Below are 18,439 nucleotides of genomic sequence, written 5' to 3'. Positions count from 1 at the left end.
CGTGTGTGTGTGTGTGTGTCTAGTACAAGAGAAAAAAGGAAGTCAATATTGTGCATGGATATAGTAATTCTCAGTTTATAATGCACATAGCACCAAAAGATACTCTAAGATCCCTAACGTTTATTATTTTTAGCATTAATAATTCTAGAGAAAGGAAAGGGATGTGAGAGAAAGAATAATTTTATAGGCTATTTTCTAGCCTGTACTTACAGCTGATTTATGAAGTGCTCCTTGAGTAATAAAACAAAGGTTATAAACCATTAATTTATTGTGCTAATAAGAGCCAAGGGCTCTAATACCATTGTCTTGTCTTAGAAGATATAAAAAAAAGTAGAAGGTGCTTAAAACTTCAACAATTTCTTGCTCTTACTTTTATTATCTTTTCTCTACTGTACTATTTTAGATTAATGAAATAATAAATCCTTCATCCAACTGATTTTATTTAATGTTATGGTAAAATGTTAATCTTGCAATGCTCAGCACTGTAAGAGGGGCTCCTTCAAAGACCATATATTTTATGGAGACACGCCATGAAATCTAGGCCACCCTGTGAAAATCACACTAGAAGATGACGGTAAGGAAAATAATTCTTGCAATTTTTTTGTTAGTGAACCAACACAAATAGGAAAAGTGTATTTCCCTAGGATTTGGGGTTTGTCTTTTGTGAGAGCCCCTGGCTGTTTCTTTCCGGATCTCTGTCCCTCTGTCCCTCTGCCCCTCTCTGTCTGTCTCTCTCTCACACTCACATGCCCACACGCGCGAGGGTAGCCCTCGTGTCGTGGGCTAGTTGGGAGGAGCTGAAGCTCCCATTCTGTTCCTCACTTCCTGCCTGTCCACTCGTGGCCAAGTCCCCGGAAGTCTTCCTGGGTCTGCCTTCTCATCCTGGCGCCATGTCGCCTTCTCTCAACTCTCCTTCCAGGGTTCCCAGCAACAGTCCCCTGCACCCCTGTCTCGAGGAGCCTGCCCTCACTGGACTCCCCTCCCTGCCTTCCCGCAGAACTTCCCAAAGTCCTCGGAACATGACCGAAGGGACAGTGAAACTTCACCACGAAAGCCTTCCCCGGCGCGGGCCAGCCATTCCCCCGCACCGACGGGCCCTGCGCTCTGAGCCTCCGTGTCGGCAAACGGCGCCCCCAGCCGCGCTCGCACGGACTCCGACAGATTTGTCTCTGCCTTCGTCATCCCACCAGATGGCTTTAAAATGAATACAGCATTCAAATAACTACACAGAAACAATCATCCTATAACCAGTTGATTCATAGAAAATGTGTGAAAATCAGATTATACCATTTATTTTTCCACTTAGAATTAGTAGTTTCAAAAGTTTTCACTTTACATAAATGACATAACACAGCAAAACAAGCATGTTCCACATGGGCCTAAGTGCCTGCCAGTCACTTTGCCGTGGTGTGGAGAGACCAGGGCAGAAAGCGGTTGATTCCATGTGCCTAGCTTCGGAGGGATTATTTTCAAAGGCGCCTGAAAGTCAAACTGAACTAAAAAATGGACGTATTTAGATAGAGCATGTATCAGAATAATTGTTAAAAACAAACCACGGACGGTTAATAACTTGCGGATCCACACAACTTGCTTTCAGTCTGTGACTTAATTCGAGCTCTCTGCATTTTTTCCACAAATGAAGTCACCTGAAGACTCTGTTTCATCAAGAAAACTGTACCTGGTGCGACAGAGAAAACTGAGATCCTGCAAGAAATAACACGGGGATCTCACAAAAGTACTGCAAGTCAGTCATATTGTGTCTGCTCAGCTTAATTCCAGAACCTTCCGCTCCTCCTCAAACAACTGGTGTGAATCCACATCAAACAAGGCCAAGGCACTGACGAGGCCGCCATATTTGAAAGAACAAGTCATTTCATTGTCTGCACGAACAAGAAACGACCAGAAAGAAAGACTCCTTGGCAGTCACCACTACATCCTGATTATTTTTCACTTTTGTTCAAAACAAAAGCATCTGATGTGAAAGCCACGATGTTGAGAATGTTAAGAGAACAGCATCACGAGCGGGTTTGCCAACACTTGTGGCGAGTGGTTGGAATCCTGTGACAGGAGGCGGGAGGGTCCTTCAGGAAGTGAGGCGGCCGGGCGCCTGGGGGCCTCAGTGGGTTAAAACCTCTGCCTTTGGCTCAGGTCATGATCCCAGGGTCTTGGGATCGAGCCCCACATCGGGCTCTCAGCGGGGAGGTCTGTTTCCCCTTCCTCTCTCTGTCTTCCCCTCTGCCTACTTGTGATCTCACTCTGTCAAATAAATAAATAAAATCTTAAAAACAAAAAGAAGTGAGGCAGAAAATACAACAGGTTACTTAGCACTTAAAGGCAAAAGCGCTTTGGAGCAAAACAGAGTCAGTGTGACGAACATGTCTTTTTCATAAATGCTCAAGATAATTAATTTGACCCTATATAATATTCTATTTAAATTGTATTTATGGGGTGGTAACAAATTTTAAAAATAATTCTCAATTACAGAAAGTAACTTATGAACACATTTATCTTCGAATCATAGAGATAGGCTGCACTTCTGACTGTCGTCCAAACAATGCCCTGGATATCACCACTCTCAGGTTTTTGTGGTGAATTATTCCAGATCGTAAACAGTCTTAAACACCCGTGTGTCCATGTAAAATGTATAGTATGATTTGGCAGCTTCTTAGGGACCAAGACTTATCCGCTACCATCCACTGCGCCTCCTGTCCTGGGGACGCAGGAGCCAACTCGACACACGCCAATCCCCGGTGACGGACAGGCTGTCCAGACCTTAGAGAAGGTGTGCGACCTGTGTGCGACCTGAGGGCTGAGAAGGGAGCAGGGCGGAGGGAGCGAGCGTTCTGGAGAGCTGGGGCCCCAGCAAGTCCGAACACGGGAGGGAGCCGGCCGGCAGCCTCAGGCTGGGGATTTACCGAAAGGGCTTACGACGACTCTTCTGAGACTGCCCTCGCTCAAGTCCTGAGCTGCAAGCCAGTGTCACCTTGACTCCGTCTCCGGGACTGTCTCCCAGAGCTGTTTCCGGCCCGGGGCTGCCTAGAGGGCCGGAGCCGGAGCGGGGGCTGGGTCTGGGTGTGCGACGGACTGGAGTGAAACCCCGAGAGTCCTTGCTTGGCTGCAGCTCTCCCTGTCCCTGTCCAGCTGCTCTTGCTCCTCTCGCTCACCCTCCCTCCTTCTCCTTTCCCCCCAAGATGCAGTGAGGAAGGGGAGTCCCAAAGCTCTGGGCTACGGTCTGGGTAAGAGCGACCGGGATCAGAACCAACCTGCCACGGGCCGCTGTCCCTGTGACTCTCCTGCCCCGGCCAGGTGAGCGACCAGCGTGAGGACACACGGACCACGATCTGCTCAGAGTCGTAACGAGATCGCACGTGCCTCTGGTCAAAGCTCACGCCGCGACGCAGAACCTTTGCCTTTCGAGTTGCGTCATCTGAACAGCAGCGCTTCAGATGGTTGCGGTAAAAGATACAGATCCAGTCAAATGCCGTGGGAAGACCGCAGCCTCCGAGACACAGATGCAGGTCTCGGCAGAGAGGCCCTTCCGCGGAAACTGAGCGGGAACCGCACCCGGGCCCTCGGTCAGCAGGGCCATCTGCGAGGCTCCATCGCCTCCTCTCTCAGACAAGCTCATTACATCCACCCAGCCGACTTTCCTTTCTCCGCGTACCCTTGTTATTAGGCTTAAATCAAAGAAGGCCAGAGCTCAGAATAGTTATAACATGTTCTACAGATGAGAGGAATCACCGTGCATAAAATATTAACATTTCCAGGGCCTCCCACACTGACTCCAGACCCACAACTCCGCGGAGAATCAATCAGTAAACAAACCCAACAGCACTGAACGGAGCAGGTCTCTCTCCGCCTCTGAAGCAGAAGCGGACGCGTTGCTACGATGTACAAAAGTGGGAGAAGATGGGGCGCGGACCCCCTGCTGACGCCTCCAAGGCTCCCCTGCACGGAGTCTGATCCATGTAAAGGAGAGCGGAAGCGCCCACTACCAACACCTCCAAGACCCATCAGAGCGGCGGCAAGAGGCTCATCGTATTTTTAGCAAAGAGAATTGAATTTCCAGCTAACGCTCTGCGCAGTTTCGCACAGTAAAGATGGCTCCGATCCCTGCTGGCTCCTAGCGCTGCTTTTAAAAATATGGGCACAAGGGACTATTAATTCCCGCTAACCATTCAGACCCAAGGATGAACACTGACTGCTTAATAGAAACGCACATCGTGACTCTCGGTAATTTGGGAATCGTGCTCCAAAACGACAGCCATCCGTTAGGACCTCACTGTGGCTTCCACAGCTCCGTGGTGGATTCATCCTGGTCCACCGCCGGGAGGGAGTCCGAGCCACTCCTCCAGCAGCGAAGGACACGTTTCAGACACATGCTTTGCTTTTGAGACTGGAGAGTCTGACTTTCCAGGTCAGGAATAAATGATGTTTAAAAAAAAAAATTCTTCTGCTGGGTCACCTAGGTGGCTCAGTGGGTTAAACACGTGGCTCTGGATTTCGGCTCAGGTCATGAGATGGAGCCCGGCCTGGGGCTCTGCACGGGACATGGAGTCTGTGGAAGATTCTCTGTCTCTCCCCTCTGCTCTTCTCGCTCGCTCTCTCTTTCTAATTAAATACATTATTTAATTGCAAATTCTTTTGCTCTCTGTCTAGCATAAAAGTGTAACATGAACAAGCTTTATTTCTAGGAAGCCAAGGATCTGTCTTACTGTAGAAAGTACACGGTGGGATGCCTGGGTGGCTCAGTAGGTTAAGCGGCTGCCTTCGGCTCAGGTCATGATCCCAGCGTCCTGGGATCGAGTCCCACATCGGGCTCCTTGCTCCGCAGGGAGCCTGCTTCTCCGTCTGACTCTGCCTTCCACTCTGTCTGCCTGTGCTCACTCTCACTCTCTCTCTCTTACAAATAAATAAATAAAATCTTTAAAAAAAAAAAAAAAAGTACACGGGCCGTTATGTTTTGGAGACGCTGAAGAAAGCCATCTTCCCTACCAGCTCGCCACGGAGCACACAACCCGACACGCGGAGAGTAAAAGGGTTCATGTATTTCTTTCGTCCCGTATCTTTAGTCTCCTTTTGGGGAGTGAAGGAGTGGGGAAAACAGACCAGTGCAGTGAAAGGGGAACCTGTCCCCGTTTTTTATTCTGATGCACTTCTTCAAAGTTCCTACGCGTGTTGCGATATAATACCTCCCGCAGCTGCGATTTCGAGTGTCCCAGCCCACACAGTGGTGCAGAAGGAATGGCTGTCAGGAGGCACCTGTGTGGGACCCCGATCAGAGGACCGATGTGTGTCGCACACCGGGCTTACCACCCGCTGGGGGAACACCTCTTCCAGAGGCCCTCGCCTTTTCTCCACAACCCATGCCGCCTTTCAGTATTAATAAAGCATATTATCCTTATCTGTGCGTCTTTCTTCTTCTTCTTCTTCTTTTTCTGAGAGAGAGAACGGGAAGAGCACGAGCAGGAGGCGCGGAGGGAGAGAGAGAATCTCAAGCAGAGGCCGAGCTCAGCAGAGCCTGACGCGGGGCTCCATCTCGGGACCTGACTTCACAGCCTGAGCCGAAACCAAGAGTCAGACCCTTGACCGACCGTGCCACCCAGGCGTCCCTCGGAATATACTTTAAAGGGAAAAAAGTACAAGAAAATCTCAGAGTTCCGTGTTCGGGAACCACTACTGCCCAAAGACTTAAAAATCCCAGCAGTGATTCAGTCACGATGACGTCCGCGTCCTAGAGCCCGTGTCCCCGTTCTGAATGTGAACCCGCCTCTCTGCCCCGGCTGCAGGGCGGTGAGTGGACGCCGTCCCACGTTAGCGACCCCCCCTCACTCCCTTTCCAATCCCACGTCCGAGTACACGGCTCCTACCGACCGCATGCGCCTCTGCCTTCAGACTATTTAAAGCTCGTCCCATTATTGGTTGAAAACAAAGGAAAAGGAGAGAAGGTAATAGAGAGAGAGACTGGGCGGCACAGACGATGGAGTCATCAGTCATCAGTCTGACATTCCAGGTTTCATGTCCTCTTCCGCAGACGCAGGAAGGGCCAGTGCCAGCCCCCCCCCCCCCCCCCCCCCCCCCCGTATACGCCGCCACATACAACCAGTGATTCCGAACCATCAGGAGGGAAACACCCATCTCTGGCCTCGTCTGTTATCTTACGTGGTCTCTTAGAGATGCCCAGGCTTTTCAACATGACATTTATGGCTGCTTGTGGTAATTGTTAGTTCTGCCAAAGCGACTGGCAGCCATGCTCTTTGCCACGTGGGCACGTTCTGCTGTTCTACGGCTGGAAACATCCCAGGCCTTCTGATGTCTGCGTCTTTCTTCTGTTTCCCATTCCTGAATCGCCCTTGGGAGCAGGATGTTCCCAAATGCTTTCAGAAGTTTCAAACCTCGTGTTCTCCACACTCATCACAGACAGCATTCTGATGTTATTTCAGGTGCTGAACAAAATCAGAACTGTACCCCGCTGTTTCTGGCGAGCCCCCCCAGGCTCTTCTGTGTCATGATCGTTCTTCCTTCTGGAAGGAGGAGCTCTCGCTCCCACGGGTCCCTTGACTCTGCCAACCAAGGGGTCACACAAAAGACTGAATATTTCCAGACACAAACCTTTTGCCATGGAGTGAGGTAGAAGGGACAGTGACCTCTCCGGTGTGTGGCAGCTGACAGCAAACAGGGCCCCCCCAGCCCTGGACGAGCCAGGGAGCGGGTCTGAAGAAGGCAGGATCCAGGCGAGGGGCCAAGAAACCAACGCCCTCGTCTGCTCTCCCCTCACTCCCTTAGAAAGCCCGAGTGACAAGGGGACTGACACACGGGCCAACAACATGCGGCACGAACTTCTTGTCCGTGCTATGGAGGGAGCCCACGGGCCCTCCTCGCATGTCCCCCACCACACACGACAACGGGAAAATCCGAAAGACCCACATGCTCCCAGGGACCACGCCAGTGGCTCGTCGCAAACATGTTCCTGTTTTTGCCACGGAGGCTGCTGGCAGCCACGGGGACCCTGCTGGTGTGTTCCAATCCCGAGCTGCGACACCAGGTCGCCCGCGGGTCACTCACCTGCCAGCCTTGCAGTTTGCAGCGCTGGAGAACGAGGCGGCACTTCTCCGCGGCAGACAGTGGCTGCTTCTCACTCGGGAGCGTATGGGCCAGCGGCTTGTACCTGTGGAAAGCAGCGGGGACACGAAAGCCGTGACTGAGTGTGTCAAGCAAATGCATCTTCTGTCCGGCAGGGTCATCTCGGTCCCGCTGTTCCTTAAAACGTCCCCAGACCCCACTTGATTCCCCCGAGCCCCCAAGTCTCCATCCATCGTGCGCTGAACCTCGTCCAACCGCGTTACTCTTCTGCCACGTGAGAATGAGTTTTTAAAATGAGCCAAATATGTGTTTCAATCCTTTAACGCAGGTTTAACACTGTTATCACGGACTGACGAAACCATTTAACAGAAGGAACTGAAGGAAAGAAAAGTCCTTGTTTTCATGGAAATATTTAGAATGCTCTCAAAAATATGCCTTTTAAGAAATCTTAGAATTCCTTATGACCATTTGAAATCAACCTAGAGGTAGTAAGAATCTATAATGTGGATATCAGAAGATCTGGAAGCTTTATTCAAGTGGGATCTAGAGCCGCTGTGCCCACCTATAGGGTTTTATCAATCCTCTAGAAGGACATTTGTTTGTTTATTTATTTATTTGAAAGTTCCTCTGAATAGCTAACATTCTTGAGCTGAAATCCATGGCAATATAATGGTTTTTTATGGATTTTTAAAATGCCCTTCAAAATTCTACCAGCCACTTAAAAAATCGATGTAAAATTTCCCTTGCATGCACGTTATTTAACCTGGCGTGGAGGTAAACTGTGTTAGAAGATGGGGGAAGGGGAGGAGGAGGAAGAGGAGGAGGGGGAGGGAGAGGGGGAGGGGGAGGGGAGGGACAGAGAAGAAGAAACAGCCAAGGATTCCTGTAACCGCATTTAGTTGGACTGTGTTTACGATTCCCACGTTGGGCTGCTTTGGGAATTTAATGCCCAAAGGTAAATCACTTAAGTTCTCTGTGACTTTCTGTAAAATGTCTGTGATTTCCATCTGAAGTTTGTTGCAGCAAATTTGGCAATTTCTAAAACGAGTTATTTGCTTCCTTAGAGCAAGGAAGGAAGGAAGGAAGAGCATCGCTTCCCCGTTTGTGTCCAGTATCCACCGGGCTCCCTCTTAGCAGCCAGGAGAGCACTGGACGTGTGCCCCCCGACCACCACCCCAGAGTGGTCCCCCTCTAGGGTTCTGTCAGTGTCCCCTCGCCGGGGGTGCCCAGCACGGGGGGGCACCGCCGTGGTCACCGTGGGTCTGGCGTGGAGAGTGCTCCGAGCAAACACACCCATTGTGACTCTGTCAGTAGCACACATTCATTTCCTTTCTCCATCCTCGCGTCACCGCGGAGCCCTCAGTCTGTTAGTCGACCTGGGCTGACAATGTCCTCATCTCGGGAGCCACACGTCAGATGAAATGCATCAACGTCAGCCACAACCCTTCCTGCTCACACGGAATTTTGCTCCTGTATCGGACTCAGGGCCCAGGAGGGCGTGAAAAGAGCAGGGAGCCGAGCCTGGACGCGAACAGGAGCGCACCAGAGCAAGGACAGGAAACCCTCGCTCACCTTCGGATCACAGCGCACGGACTGAAGTGATCTGTGGAATACGAAGTATTCAGTGATTTTTTTTTCTTTTTCTTCTTCTTTTTTTTTTTTTAATAAGAGGCAAGAATGGGATTTCCTATGCAGTAGGCACTGGGGTTGGTGTCTGTCTCGTCTACTGGTCGTTGCCGGAGAGATAAGGGTGTCCCCAGGGTAGAAGAGAACAGACACAATGTGCGGAATGGGGCGTGCGTGTGTGCACGTGCGTCTGTGCACGTGCGTGCGTGTGTGTGTGTGTGTGTGTGTGTGAAGGGCCAGGACTGGGAGTTTTGTGTGCAGAGGGCAATGGGGTGGGCCCTCCAGAATGGTGGGCATGTGACATGTGCACATCAGTGAGCGGATGCAGATTAGGTGTATAACAGGCCATCTCAGTCTCTGGGCCATCCCCGACGCGGTTCAGGCAGGAACCAACAAGCCCCCGGTCCCAGATGGTTCTAGAGCGGAAAGGAAAGGGCTGGGGCGTGAGAGACAGAAGCGGTCAGCACTCGGCATCAGCCGCACACCAGACTGCAGAGAAGAGAACTCCAGGCTCTCCGACCTTCGGGTGACTGGGCCTCTGACGGAAAACTCAGCTCAGAATGAAATACAGACTCATTCAAGCGCGCAGGAAAGCCAGCACGTTCCTACCATTTAGCCAGAGTCACACAATGAAATGAAATCACTCAAATTATCTTTTTATTCTCTTACAATTGTCTCATTCTGCAGCTCTATTCATTATCACGGAGAACTCGACTGACGTAATTCGAGTATCTGAAGACGGTACGAACAAGTCAGAACAAAGATCTTACACCGGGGGCTTTTCCCCTCACTTTATATTGTTCTTGTGACATCTAAAATGGTATAATTCTGACATTTCAACTGAAAAGACAAACACATCATCCCAAGGGAGGGCCTCTATTTTAGTGAAATTAAAAACATCTTGCTCTTTGGAACGGGCGTGTCATCTCTGGGTGGCGTCCCGGGTCGATCACTGAGCTAAAACAGGACCTCGCAGAAACTCCAACCCAAGACCAAGCGGCTAGGGACGAGCCTGGGACAGTGTGTGGGCGCTGAGTGCAGGTGTGACTGGACTGTGAGACTCCGAAGCTTCCCTTCCCTACAGCTCTCAGCCTCTGTCATCCTCGACACCCCGAAGAGCTCTGTGTTCGGCTGGTACCTGCCCGTGTCTGAGACAGATCAGCCGACTCGAAGATGTCAATGTCAAGTCTCCTGAACAGCTCACTGTTGCCTCATCCTGGTTTGGGTTGGAGGGAATCACTGGGATCTAATTCCATGTCCAGAGCCCAAGTCCTGGGCTCATTCTTTTGGGCTCATTCAATCAATTAGCCAGTAAGCACAGGAGTACTGGCTGGGCACAAGATACGCACACGGAATGCGTCCGATGAAGATCCTTACATCCTCTGATGGAGGCGGGAAGACCAGAAACACAGATGAGGAGCCATGTCAGATACAACGAGAGAGACGGAGAAAAATGGGGCAGGAGAGTTTTCACAGAGAGCAGGTATCTGCCGGCAGGGAAGGGAGCTGTGGGGCCCTCCGGGGAACAGGAACCCCGGCTGAGGGAACAGCAAACACACAAGCCCTGAGCGGGGTCATGTGCGCCCGCGTGAGCAATCCCAGGGCAGCGGCCGCAGCTGGAGCAGAGAGGCCCAGGAAAGGTCCAGGGGCAGAGTCACAGGAAGGAGGTGACCTTGCAGGTGACTGTAAGCCCTCAGCTCTGACCCTGAGAGCCCAGGACACAGTGATTTGAGCAGATGGGTCCTCCCCTGGGACTCCAGAAGGGTCCCCAGGAGCTGGCGGCCCCGGGCGTGGGCATGTACAGCGGACAGCCCCGGGGTCTCTCCAGAGGCCCTTCCCGCAGCCCAGGAGGGAGGCAGCGTTCGCGGGAGGAGCTGGGTGGGTGCAGACCAAGGCCGGCGGCGCACAGTGGGGTTTCCCGATGGACGGATGTGGACGCGGGAGGGAGGGGAGGCGCGCCTTCGAAGCTGGAGGGCAGAAGTGACCTTCGTGGAGACGGAGCGCCCGGGGACAGCGGCTGCTTCAGATGAGGGGAGGGGGTGGCGTCAATACCATGGCGGAGGGCGCAGGATGAATTCCACGGGAGCCCCAAGGACGGGGTCACTGAAGTGAGCCGACGCCCCGAAACAGTCTCTGCCTGCCTATTGCCAGTCGCTCCGTTGGGGCCCCTTTCGCCTGTCACTAGCCACAGCCTCCCGGCCAGGACGGGGGCCACCGTCCAGAAGACATCTCCTCGTGCTGAGTCCTCGTGGGTCCCTGAGGCCGAAACCGAACACAGTGTCTGGCTCCCCTTCTGAACGTGTCTGCCGACTTTCAACGTCCTCCCCCCAGACCGCCCACGGCCCCGATGGCCGATACTGGGTGAGGCCCGGGGTCGGGGGGCAAGTTCTAGCACAGTTCACAGGTCTGGAAAGCTCTCTCACCCGCAGGCTCATCATTAAGTACCCTCTGGACACCAATGGTCCAAGTACGAAAACTCTCAACCCACACGCACCCCCGGGCACAGGGTGACTCGGGAATCGTAACAGACATCCCGGTCGTTGGCAGAAATCATGGGTGGAGGGACCCCATCGTCCGCGGTGTTGGCTCGGGGTCTCTGCGGTCTGAGCGGGGCAGGCAGAAGCAGAAGAGGGAGGGCAGAGCAGACGCTGAGCCGTGCGCAGGGGAACCTAAGGGACGCATAAGTATTTGTCTTTTCCAAAGCGATCGTTCCTTCTAGCTTCAAGGAGAACTTGGACGTTCTATTTCTCGTGAGCTTAGAGACAAAACAGAGCTCACGGGGTGACCACAGAGTCAGGCGGAACCAAGTAGAGACTCAGTTGACTCCTGTAAGAAGCCCACCACGGAACCGGAGAGTCACTTCCTTAGAAAAATACAAGGTATGTGTATCGAGCTAATGTCTACCAACAAAACACAACAAAACCACTAAAAACAACAACAACCCCCACCTCAGTTGCAATTTCTCTGACATGGTTTGTGTGCTGAATATTGGCTTCGTCTCTTCACACTCGAGCACAATTTTGTTGTGAAAGTTTTGGTCCCTGAGCCCCTTAAAATTTAATTCTGGTCGGCAAATATTTATTAAGCACCAATTATGAGCAAGGTACCCTGCCAAGACAGGCGCAGCTTACCGGGATGGGCAAAGCGACCCTCTCACCTGACTGCCTATGCTCACGGATGACCTTTTTGGCCAAAATTATATCTCAGAAAAGATGTGGTTTTCTTAATTCAAGATCTCGTGAAATTTTCTTATAAGGGTCCCATTTTATTTAGTCAGGAACAACACAATGAGGTTTAGGGAGCACTGTTAACCTCATCCCTCAGGAACGGGACGGGGTAATCCACGGAAAGAGAGAGGAGGTGTCCCTGGAGCCCTAGAGGGGAGGTTGGGAGGGGGAGGCAGCCAGGAAGGGCAGGGGAGGGCACCGAGCCCGCAGCACAGGGCGGAGGCACAAGCTCTGGGCTCTGGTGACTCGTAGCACGGATGAAGGAAAAGGCCAAAGGCCCGAGGGGCAGGTACAACCAAGCGAAGTGTTTGGGGCGTTTTCTTCTTCAGGGTCAGGGAAGAACCAGAGAGCCTGTAGGCGACATTTATAGAAATACACAAAGCCTACGTTCTACTCATGCTTATTTGGCAGGACTGCTGTTTTTGTCCAGATTATTGGGTTCATTCCTGTTTAGCTCTGCTAGGACAACGATGGGGTTTCTTCTAGAACCAGTTCCTTGAGACTTCCTCACAGGGCACCGTGGAGCTTCCCACCTTGCCAGAACGAGGCTGTCTGTCTGCACCGGATCGGTCGGGGATGCGTCTCCCCTGTTGTGCGGACTTGCCGGGACCGCTCGTTTTGCGGCTCCCATGCTAGCTTCCACAGCACACACAGTGCAGGTGCGGAGGGGTGATTTTCTGCTATTTGGGGCTAATTTCCAGCATTCAGAATGCTGAGTGGTGGGTTGAGTGGAACAGCTGCCTAGCAACGGGACTGACATGCATCAGGAAAATAGTGAGAAGTAGGAAGCGAAAGGAGCGCGGAGGGCTTGGGGGAGAAATAAAATCTATTTTGACGTGGGGGGAGCGGAGAAGGAAGAGAAACCAGGCAGAGAGACAGGCTTTGCAGAAGGGCCTTTCAACTACAGAGGAGCACTTTTTATTTTCTTTTAAAGACGACGCGAAAGCAAAAGAGAAAAGGTTGCTAAAAATCATCATTCACACAAAAATGCATCATGTTCCCTAAGTGTGCACATTCTTTCTCTTCTTCCCGTGACTCGGGGTTGAAGACGTCACCTCCCGTGGCAGCTGGTCCGGCATTCGTCCCCTGAGCTCTCCGTCCTGCGGAGGGCCGGGCCTACTCCCCGCGACCGCCCGGCAGCTCAGCGTCCCGTGCGGAGCCTTCGCCTCGCGCACCCGCCCGTCGCCCAGCCCGGTCTTCTCCCGGCTTCCCACAGCTCCACGTCTGGCCTTCCCACATTTCTTTGCAGCTGCTATGCCCTCTGCCTGGGGCTCAATAGCCTGATCCATGCCCTGGTGCATCTCCTGTGTCCGCCTACCCACGACTCCTCCTGGATATTTACTGGAAGGACAGGAAGGGGACATGGCTGTCGCCTGCTACAGCTTTGGGGCCTCCTGGACGGTGCAGGCCTGGAATCTGGATGTGAGTTTATTTTCACATCTACTGGGATCCACATGAAGCCTCTCCGTGCTCACCAGGAACTGCGTATGAGTCGGTTAAAGGAAGGTGGCGCTAGCACAGTCCCAGGCCCCCTGCTGAGGCCACTGGTCAAGACTGACTTCCCAGCTCTTCCCAAATTATGACAGACAGGCTGCCATCATCTTTAGAACACGGATGCCCCATTCAAAGACACGGTGGCATTTCACATTCCCGTGTGCCTCCCGGTTCAAGATCCCCAGGAGGACAGTCCTCGGGAAGAGTGGGGAGGTGCTGGGAAGAGCCGCCCCCCTGCCCCGCCGTGTCACCCCACAGCCCCCACTGGGCCACCTGCTGGCGGAGTGAGGGGCCTCCCACCCGGCCGTGGGCCGGTCTCCAGGGTTGGAAATGAAGCAGGGAAGCAGGAGAGAGGGATGGAGAGAAACAAAATGCCTACAGATGCCAGGAGTGACGCCGGGTCTCCGCACAGCAACACGGAATTCTCAAAACCCCAGGACATTAGTCAAAGCTGTGCGACAACTTGAGCTCGTTTGTAGCAGGGCTGGGGCCTAATCTGGCTTTACTAAGGAATGTGGGAGATGAGGTAAAATGAGACCTTTGCCCCTTCTGCTCTGGGGCGTGAGAGGACAAAGGGGACCATCGAGTGGAATAATGTGCAAGTGAGGAATATCGCTAAGACACAGCCTGGAAAGCCTGACTCCATGGTCATCCCTACGTCCACGTCTTCAGCTTCAGGGTTAGTCCCTTTCTCTCTCTCTCTCTCTCTCTCTCACAACCTCATCCGTGGGGGTGAGAGCTGCTTCTGCTACTATTATGTTGATAACATTACGGTATGACTTCAGTGTCATCACAGCCAGCATTGTTAGGCATTTATCAGTTAAGACGACAACACAGCATCCAACATTCACACTCAAAGTCTGGCTCGCACCCCACCGTGGAGAGAGTCCCACGAGGAGGAAGGAGTGTCACGGAGGGTAAGGGCATCCTGCAGTTCCCGAGAGGCTTAGCCGAGCCCTTCCCAGGCACCGGGAAGTCCCCGGGCTTCGTGCTGCTGGCCCTCTGTGAGCTCTGGGGGAGGTGTGGGGTTTGCTTGTGCTTCAGCTGCTGCTGTATCGGCTGGGGGGACCCAGGCCTGGCCAGTAGGGCGAGGGCTGTGGTGTGAAGGCGGCAGGATTCCAGATGCACCCTTTCCCTCAATAGCCTCCCTCCCGGGAAGCAACGGGGCCTGAGCCTGTGACCAAGCAGCCTGGCCCCCTGGAGATGCAGCCTTATCCCAGGGGACTCACTCACGCATCTGTGTCATCAAGCCAGGGGTTCCCACCCCAGACAACGCAAGAGGCGAATTAAAAAAAAAAAAAGGAATGCTAGACTAGACCTCCACTCCTGGGATCAGCCAGTACCAACATGCAGATAAAAAACGAATTCAGAACATCTGCTAAGAATTTACATGACCAGGCTCTCAAGTTCTCTTACTTCATGTCTGGTCCTTCCCTTTCATTTGAATTGCGTGACGTCACACGTGTTCAATGTATTCAAAAAAGGGATGAAAGGGAAACACCGAATGAGAAAGTACACTGAGCTCCGTAGGCCTCTACCACTGACCTCAGCCAGGTGTGGGTTCGCTCCGGATAGAGCCCTTGAGCGTCTTCCTACACAGAAACCCCACCCTGGCACGCCGGGCACGCCAGAGCCATCTCCCATGGGAGCACTGGAGACCGTGCCCTTTCGGGGCGCAGAAGTTGTGATGGGGCTGAGGTAACGGTGAAGGTCAGAGACCCCACTGCTGTAGCTCCTGGGCTCGTGACGCGCGCCCGGGAGGTCCCTGAGCACGGTCGGCCTGCGCTGACCGGACGGGCTGGTGTCCTACCTCCTCTGTGCTTTGCAGAATTACTGGCGAGGCACAGCCTGTATTCATCAGGTGCAAAAACAGCTCGTTGAGTTAAACTGAAAGAAAGATGTTCATTGGTTGTTCAAGCCTTTAAATGAGAGACCTCTTTAAGCTATACAGTTTGGGTAAAATTATCCCATTTTTAAAGCAATTTCCTCCTTTCAAAGACCTACCAGGGTCAGCGTGACCATTTATTTTTTGATTAGGGACAGGAAACCAAGGCAGGTCAATTTGTTGGCTAGAAAGTTTTGTTATTCCATTGTTTTCTCTCCCTATCAAACAGAGGGCAATCCTTTTCTGTGGACATGGCTAGAACATTTTATGGAGACTGGTAGCTAACACCAGTTTTATTATTCCAAGAAGTTTATGCCTATTTCAGACATCGAGTGAGTTAGTTACTACCATATGAACCTGCTGTTCAGAATGTCACTATCATTATGACTTGTTAGCAGATCACAAAGGAGAATAGCTCTGATCCTCCCCAGAACGGTCTGGACCTGCACCGAGATCACACTGCTTCAGTAACAAGGAAACTGTCTCTTGAACATACACTCTGAGAGGCTGTGACAGGCTTGAACGATGACTTGGAGATCAGTGTCTGCACCTAATTATGTCGGTTAATTTCAGAGAGGATCACAGTGATCTCTGAACAACACGGGTTTGAACTTTGTGGGTCCGCTGACACACAGATTTTTTTTATAGTGTGCCACTATGTGTTTTCTCTGCCTTCTGATTTTCTTTTCTTTTCTTTAAAAGAAGCTTTATTTTTTTAAAGATTTTATTTATTTAACAGAGAGAGTGAGATGACAAGTAGGCAGAAAGGCAGGCAGAGGGGGAAGCAGGTTTCCTGTTGAGCAGAGAGCCCGATATGGGGCTCCATCCCAGGACCCTGAGATCATGACCTAAGCTGAAGGCAGAGGCTTAACTCGCTGAGCCACCCAGGCACCCTGCCTTCTGATGTTTCTTAACATTTTCTTTTCTCTAGCTTGCTTCCTTCTAAGAATACATTATATAATACGTACAGAAAACATGTGCGAATCGACCCGTCATGGGATTGGTAAGGCTTGTAGTCTACAGTAAGCTGCTGGTAGTTTGGGGGAGTTGAAAGTTATACTCAGACTTTTGACTGCATGGAGTTCAACTACCACACTGAACATGTTCAAGGGTCAACCGTAGTTATGTGTTTTAGAACCACTTTGCTGAGGTATGGCTGACAAAAAGTGGGACATTTTTACTGTATGTAACTGGTTCAGTTTGGAAGTCGGGATAAATCCGTGATGGCATCACCACCGTCTATGCCATAAACATGCCCATCTGCTAGGCCCATCCGCTCTGAACGTTCCTCCCACCCTCTTTGGTTCTGTTTGTGTATTTATTTGTAAGTGGAATGTGCAATATGAGATCTACCCTCTTAGAAAAAAATTTGAGTATATAATACAGTATCGTCAGCTGTAGGCATGACGATGTCCAGGTCTCTGGGACGTACTCACGCTGCAGAACGAAATGTCATGCGCTTTGTCTTCTCCCCGTTCCCTCTACCCCCCGCAGCCCACTCTCTGCCTTGACGAGCTGGACTGTTTTGGATTCCACATGGAAGTGAGCTCAGACAGCACTTGCCTTTCTGCATGTGTCTTTTTTGTGTTTCTGTGAAAGTCCAGGTTCATCTGTGTTGTTATAAATGGCACAATTCCTTCACTTTTAAGGCTGAATAATATCCCATCATAGGTACATACTGCACAGAAATTTTAATTATTACCTGTCACCAATAGGTACTGATATATTTAATTAAAGTTTTAATTTAAGCAAAGACGTGAATGGGGCGCCTGGGTTGCTCAGTCGGTTAAGGGTCCAACTTGATCTCAGCTCAGGTCATGATCTCAGGGTCGTGAGATCCATAAGACTGAGCCCCACGTTGGGCGCTGCGCTGGGTGTGGAGCCCGTTTTAGATTCTCCCTGGCCCCCTCGCCCCCACTCCCACATTTGTGTGTGTGTATATACATGCACTCTGTCTCTCTCTCAAATAAATAAAATCTTCAAAAAAAGGAGACATGATTAAAATAGGCATTAACAAATGAGCAGTCTCTTCACGTCCACTAACACACCACACAGCTCTGACGTACACACCCTTAAAAAGCTGGTTTGCCTGGGGTTCACCTCTTACATTACTTCCTTTGAGGATTATAAATTAAAATTAACACAATTGTGCAACTCTTTGGTACCGGAGGCAATGGCCAACAAGAACCATCTCATTCTTGGGAGTCCTCTCCGTTGAGTGCTGGGCACTGTCGAGGGGACCCCTGGAGATTACTTCGATTCACAGAGCTGAGTCATTGCTTTCGACTAAGCTATGCTACAGCTCTGGAGGGCTAGAGCATAAGCCGCGGGAACCGGAGAACACCGACAATTCCTGTCCAAAGCCACACAGATGACATTTGTCTTGGCAGTGCAAAGAAATTTTGTCAGTAGAGGAGATAAATCTGCGTAAATCAGATTTTCACTTGAACTGGCTTTAACACCTGATTACTTCCCTCTTTTTCTAAGGAGCTGAATAAAATCTTTGCGATGCCTTATCTTGGTACGAGAGTCTCGATTTTACCTTTTTGAAAAATGACACTTAAGTGCGGAATTCTCCACAATCCGTTGCGGGGGTTGCGGATTTCAGCCGTGGCGGGTTTGCGTTCCAGCCACAGTCAAAGCCGAATTCACTCCCGGGATGGTCTCTGAGCTCGGCACTCAGGCTCTGTTTCCAGACGCACCACTTTGTCGAGACCCCATGTGTCAAGATAGCGACCATTTTATACGTCCCATCCAGTAACTGTATTTCAGGGTTTTCTCCTCCTGCTGCATTTCTCTGTTTCCGTATAACGTGATCACTGTGCAGCACCCAATACCACCCATTTCTTCCTCCTTGACATGGCTTCCCCCCGGGGTCCTGCCATCCCGAGGCATCCCTCCCACGGGACCACCGCATCCTGATCTCCCTCCCCGGCCAGCACCTCCGTCCTGCGACCATGCATGTGTGCTTCCTTGCACTTGCTTCTGGCTGTCCTGGGACATCTTCCCCGAGTGACCTCAGGCGCACTAAGGCTGCCGCTAGCATTTGTGAACTAACGATGGGAAGTTAGTTCATGTACCTCTGAAACTCCATCAGCACCTGCCTGCACTGCACACCAGTACA

The 18,439-nt window shown here is 51.5% G+C and overlaps 1 protein-coding gene across 5 annotated transcripts in view; it reads right to left on the bottom strand.

Annotated features, from left to right (window-relative positions):
• The window catches only part of MYO16 (myosin XVI), a 576,627-nt gene that overhangs the window by 89,004 nt on the left and 469,184 nt on the right, over nucleotides 1-18,439 (bottom strand). For all 5 annotated transcript variants that reach the window (XR_009400078.1, XM_059378159.1, XM_059378158.1 and 2 more), the window contains exon 28: nucleotides 7,066-7,168. Coding sequence is in view for 4 of the 5 variants with exons in the window: in XM_059378159.1 (XP_059234142.1) it covers nucleotides 7,066-7,168 (103 nt within the window). In the remaining variant the exon portion in view is untranslated. The remainder of the gene's footprint in view (nucleotides 1-7,065; nucleotides 7,169-18,439) is intronic.

Source organism: Mustela nigripes, chromosome 15 (assembly GCF_022355385.1).
Source record: "Mustela nigripes isolate SB6536 chromosome 15, MUSNIG.SB6536, whole genome shotgun sequence".
In the NCBI taxonomy this organism is placed as follows: domain Eukaryota; kingdom Metazoa; phylum Chordata; class Mammalia; order Carnivora; family Mustelidae; genus Mustela; species Mustela nigripes.
The sequence above is the reverse complement of the archived record's forward strand: the minus strand, read 5'-3'. Positions and strand labels throughout refer to the sequence as shown.